Source organism: Asterias rubens, chromosome 11 (assembly GCF_902459465.1).
Source record: "Asterias rubens chromosome 11, eAstRub1.3, whole genome shotgun sequence".
In the NCBI taxonomy this organism is placed as follows: Eukaryota; Metazoa; Echinodermata; class Asteroidea; order Forcipulatida; family Asteriidae; genus Asterias; species Asterias rubens.
This window is the reverse complement of record NC_047072.1, coordinates 10,829,570-10,835,569: the sequence shown is the minus strand read 5'-3', so window position 1 is coordinate 10,835,569 and position 6,000 is coordinate 10,829,570. Positions and strand designations below refer to the sequence as shown.

Here is a 6,000-nt window from a genome sequence, read left to right as displayed (position 1 = left end):
CCTCCCTTTAAAACAACTCATATCCTTAGCACTAGAAAAAGGGAAAACAACTGAACGAGAAAACTTCCCTCTAAGAACTGTAAAGCATTGGAAAAATTAAAATTAAATGAAACCTAAAACTTTTACAAGTAAAACCCTTAAAAAGAAATGTAAGGCCATTCAAAATATTTGCTAAAAAAAGTCCGTATTATCTGGAAGTTCGGTAAGGGACTGTATAAATTGCATGCAAAGAAAACACCTAATAATTGAGTGTTTCACACATCAAATTAACTTTTTCTGCAGTATATAAAGAAAACTAGACGATAGAAATTAATGCACCATTTCCTTAAAAAAAAAAAATTACTTTTCATTCTTTTAAAACTCAAGTCTGAAGTAAACAGGGAAAAAAAATCCAACAAATTGAAACTTGAAACTGGCAGTGAAATGTAAGGTACCAACCCTAAATTACCCAACCTGCCCTGACACTGACAGAGTTGCGGACAACTTGGCAGTAAACGGTATAGAGGTGTGCTTAAAGCTAAAAGTCTGGCACTGCAGGGGCGGCAGTGTGACTATGCAAGGCGTACATTAATTTCATCACAGCATGAAATGAGATAGATGTCAGGCGATTCATTACTGCATTAATCAGGCCCCGGCCAGGGTGTTGACAATTGTCATTTGATACCAGCAGGTCATTTAGGAATGGACCTAAACTTTTGAGTGAGTGACAATTTTTTTTTTTTAACAGTTCAATCATTGTATTGAGTTAAACCACTGATAGCTCCATGGTATGAGTGACTGACAACATTTTTGTAACAGTTCAATCAAAGAATTAAGATATTTGATATCTCTACTGCAGAACCGTAACCTGAGCTGATCTCAACTTTCTTTTTTTTTAAGTGCATTTCTGTGTTACTCTCTGAAACTTTCACAACAACCGAGTCTTCACTCAAACATGTTGTTCTTATGACATACAAATGTTACCCTTGCCCAAAAAAGATTATCTAACCGTACGCTCAGCTTGCCAGATTGCAAAACACTGCAGCCAGGATTGCTTCACTGCATTTCATTTCATTTATTCTGGTTGTGAAGCCAATATCTCTCAGACAAGCTAACTTAATCACTGTACTATTCAGAACCCAACAGAGAGAAGACAAGGAAGGAAGTTTCAGTTTTAGATGTGGGAAGAAAACCCCAGAGAATTGTTGCAGGGAAAACCCACACAATCAGGTAGGGACTCAAAAACAATTTAGTGACCAAAAATTCACTGTTACTATAAATATTAAGGAAGTTGAATGTAACTCAAATCAAGTAGGAGTGAAGTAATAAATCAAAAAGCAAAGAGAAACTTAAGCAAAGAGAAACTTGAACAAAGTACATTAGAACATAGAGCAAAGAGCTTCAAAGTGATACTCATTCACTGATATCGATTGCTTCCAAGTAGATAATTGTGGCATTTATTAGTATTTTATACTCCAGACCTGGAATTACATGCAGGCCATACAGGTGGCCATGCCTCCATTGCCCCTGATCGTGGTCTTTGTGCCCTTTAAAAGTTTCAAATTGACAATGGAAAAGTGTCCTTTGAAAAATGAAAATGGCCTTGCCCTTTCAACATCTTCAAAGATGAAATTCCAAGCCTGCATACTCCATCAATCTGAAAATTAAACTGAGCATGGATGAAACTCGATATGTCCTCACGCTTTTCTCTAACACTTCAAAAAACTCTTTCTCAAGGTCAATGTAACAGGCTAAACCTAATCCCTGCTATCAACCACCGATTAGTCAACGACACGACGGATTCCCACTAAAAGTCAAGTACAACAGAAAAATGATCCAGTGTTCGGAATGCAGTGCATGGGAAGCTCATCTATGAGCAAGCTCCCATCACATGAACTGAACGCTGCGAGGAATGAGGATATACGTCCGGCCAAACGTGACCAATCAATCTCTGCCAACTCGTCATTTCTTGAGTTACGGCCAACGGACGCTGAAAGAATGTTGACAAACTTTGTCATCCTTTAGGCCTATAATGTTGTTCGTTGTTTTTAAAAGGCACTGGACATTATTAGTAATTACTCAAATGGCATGAAAACTTACTTGGTAATGATCAATAGAGAGCTGTTGATAGTATAAAACATTTGTGAGAAACGGCTTTCTCTGAAGTAACGTAGTTTTTGAGGAAGAGGTAATTCCTCACTCAAATATTTGACTCTGATAAAAGACATCAGGCTTGAAGTCTTTTTAGGCATCTGAAATCTCACACAAGTTTGTGCGACAAGGGTGTTTTTTCTTTCATTTTTCTCTTGCAACTTGATGACAAATTGAGTCCAAGTTTTTACATGTTTGTTATTTTATGCATATATTGGGATACACGAAGTGAGAAAACTGGTCTTTGACAATTATCAAAAGTGTCCAGCAGCCGATTTCACGAAACGCTAGGATTAATCCTATATTTGGAGTTAGGACGAGTAACCCGTCCTAACTTAGGATGGGTACAAAGCGTCCTACGTATTTGAATACGAGACTAGTCCTAAGTCCTAAGATTAATTCTAAGTTAGGAAGAGTTTGGTGAAATCGACGGCAGTGCCTTTAAATCCCTCCAACTTGAATGAGTTTTCAATAACTCAAACACAGTTTTGTTTTTGGGGTGCCCCGAGGCGATGGAACCAACCCTCTTCTGGGCGCATTACCTCCTCACGCCAACATCAAATCCATCCACCAGTAAGGTGACAGCGGGTGCCAACAGCATCTCTGGCTGCACCATTCGGGAACGGACACCAACCAACAACAAACTAAGAAATGATCCATCCATGAATTGCTACTCAGATTCAATTGCTTTCGGGTGAAAACTTGTCCAAACCATACTACTTTGAAGGGAAACATTTCTTAAAACAATTTTGAGTAATTACCAATAGTGTCCAGTGCCTTGAAAAATAAACCTGTCAATTGTTCTGAGAGAGAGACAAGCTAAAGTCCAAGGTACAAGACAAAATTATGATATCCTACGCAAACATCCCTGGCAGCAAGGCCAAACATTTTAACCTCTGATGAGAAAACCTTTCCTAAAACCCAAGAACCTTTCCCCCGAACCCCCCTCAGATGGTCCTTGCTTTCTCTCTAATCAACATTAAACAATTCCAAAACCTTGAACTTAAAAAAACCAAACCAACAAAGTGAATTTTATGGACCACTCAATATAAAGTGACACATTGAATCAAAAGTTTGTGGGAAAGAAAAGACCGAGGGGGACACAAAACAAAACATCTAACGGCATTGAGGAAAAAACTGTTTACAAAACCGAAACCTTGATCTAGGAAAGTGTGGCAGCCTTTCCATAATGATTTACAAGCACTCTCTAGAAGCAATGTCAAGACCTTCGTAATGATAATTGCTGGATTGTCTTTACCTCGCCGTAACAGGCTCTGGGTTTGTTATGATTTACACCCCATCAGAGTGAGAGTTCAATGTTTGTTAGTTGTTTAGTTTTTTTATCGGCGCTTCTTGGCTCTTGGTTAGGGACGCAAATTTTGGGGAAAACATCAACAAGAACACATGAACAAAGTGAGGCACATGGGCAGCGCACCGTATCGCCGCTAACTCTGCGTATGTCTCTAACCCCTGGACGGGAATCTCTGATCATTATCTTTGATAGGTTGTCATATACACGCAAAACTTGAAACACTGTAAGTTTTCAACAAATTCTTTCTCAACATTGACCACCAAGTTTTCTACAACTTTCAATGCAGCACATCAGGCCTGTGTGTGATTAACGCCCAATGCAGACTGGAGGCACGCAAACACAGGACTAATTTAAATACACATATTTGGATACTACATGTATCACACTTCCAGGGGACTTCTGATCGAGCAATACATTCAGGGAAAGAAAAGAAAATGGCGCGCCGAGATCGTACACCACTGCGGACAAGGATGAAACAAGGGGCCTTCACTCTGGCTGTGGCCATGGTAACCTGTAGGGAAGAGTAATTTGTAAGGAAGAGTAACTTACCGGAAGAAGGAGCAGAGATTCAAGAGTGTGCCAAGACGTCCCTCGCTTCTCGTTACAAAGATGAATAAAGTCCCTGTTGTTATTCCTCAGAAAGAGCAAAAGTCTGCGTCAAAAAGAAACAATTTAAAACTTCATTCTTAATTTGTAATGAGGGAAACTGACTGGGTAAATTTTAAAATAATTTGGGTCCAAACAAAGATGACTAGAGCAGGATTTGAACCTGCGACTTCTGGATTAAGGTGCTGGAACTCTCCCAACTGAGATATCTAGCCCTATGTGGGCGAACTCCATATTTTGTAAATATCTTTGTTCAGGGGTACCAGTCAGAAGTCATTTAACCTGTAACTGCCACACAGCCAGGGATCACACCCAAGTTTCTGCCTGTGAAGCAGCAGCAGAGGGATCCGAGCACCTTACAAGGGGATGCGACTTTGTATCTTTTCTTTCCTTTTTTCTACTGAGTTTTATGGAAATTGTGTCACACCAATTTCTTATTCAATCAATTTTTTTATATTTTCAATTTGTTAATTCAGATCGCAGAGACCTGGATCATTACATCACCACCACGACTTGACTATCACCACGACTAACGACTTGTCCACAACTCAAAGAGTCTGACCCAACTTTGGCTACATGCGTAGGTGGCCATAAGGTGCTGGGTTGCAGGTAAATAAACACAACTACTGCGTCTTTGTTTTGGTGTTTACGCTAGACACTGGAGTGGAACACACTTGGGTAAACATGGTCGGCTTGGATGACCAGAGTTGCTGCAAATTATTTTAAGAGTCGAGAGGTAAATGTTTTGAGAAGCTATAATAGGTCCTCTGTGGTTTGTTCCTTTCTGACACGATTCATCCTGGTATATTTTAAGTGAATTAAACCCAAAGAGAAGTTTGAAAATGTTTGTTCTCCAAATCATGTGCATCTTGCTTGGTGTAAATTTGTTGAGTCTTTATTGTTTTTTTGTTTGTTTTTATGTTCTTTTTGTTTGGGGGTAGGGGGGGGGGGGAGTGAGAACGAGTGAGAGGAAACCATGGGCTGCTAACGACACATTGTTTAACTGCAGGGTACGTTTAATAATAATTTATGGGCTTAATCAGCAAGTTTGTTTTCTGCTTGAGATTAGTTTTTAAATAAATGAAAATATATATAAATTAAATAAATAAAGATTCTAATTTGAGCATTGCATTTAAGATTTTATATTCAAATATTTTGTTTGAAATCCACAGAGTAAAAATTTAAAGTAAAATTTAATTTTGTTTACCTGGAACACATCTAACAAGAGGATTTATGTATGTTTTCTACTGGCCTTGCTCATAGCTTTTTAACCATTTCTTATTTGCTTAGCAGAAACGATTAACCAGCTACCATCCAAACAAATGACAATTACTTGAAGAAACCACACATGGGCACCACCTACAGACACAATAGCATCTTAATCTATCTAAGAAGAAGAAAACGTCAGCACAGACAAAATTTCCATACAATAGATCCATCAACACTCTTTCTTTTAGAAGTTTCAATTTCTGCACAAAAAATCTGTCCTTGAAGGAACAGGTAAAAACACCTGTGTGGCGAGGACGTCACTTTAGGGGAGAAAAAAATATTAACTGTGTATGATGAATGCCAAACCATCTGGTTATTGCGGGATCATATGAAATTTATAACAGCAGGGAATTTTTTTCTTGGGGGGAAATTCTCCGCCAGAAAACAGGAACTTATTAATTCTGCCTGGATGAACATTAAACCACTTAGACTGGGAATGTTATCAGTTAGGAAAGAAGGTTTTTGATTCGATTCTGTTGATTTTATTTGTTTCATCAAATTCTGAACTTGAGGTCTCGAAATCAAATTCGTGGAAAATTACTTCTTTCTCGAAAACTACATCACTTCAGAGGGAACCGTTTCTCACAATGTTTTATACTATCAACCTCTCCCCATTACTCGTTACCAAGTGAGGTTTTATGCCGATAATTATTTGTTTCATCAAATTCTGAACTTGAGGTCTC

The 6,000-nt window shown here is 38.5% G+C and overlaps 1 protein-coding gene across 1 annotated transcript in view; it reads right to left on the bottom strand.

Annotated features, from left to right (window-relative positions):
• Positions 1-2,668: 2,668 nt before the first annotated feature.
• Positions 2,669-6,000, bottom strand: part of LOC117296694 — a 49,558-nt gene continuing 46,226 nt past the window's right edge. The window contains exons 7-8 of the mRNA XM_033779735.1: positions 3,992-4,094; positions 2,669-2,737 (exon numbers count right to left, since the gene is read on the bottom strand). Coding sequence (XP_033635626.1) covers positions 2,669-2,737; positions 3,992-4,094 — 172 coding nt within the window. The remainder of the gene's footprint in view (positions 2,738-3,991; positions 4,095-6,000) is intronic.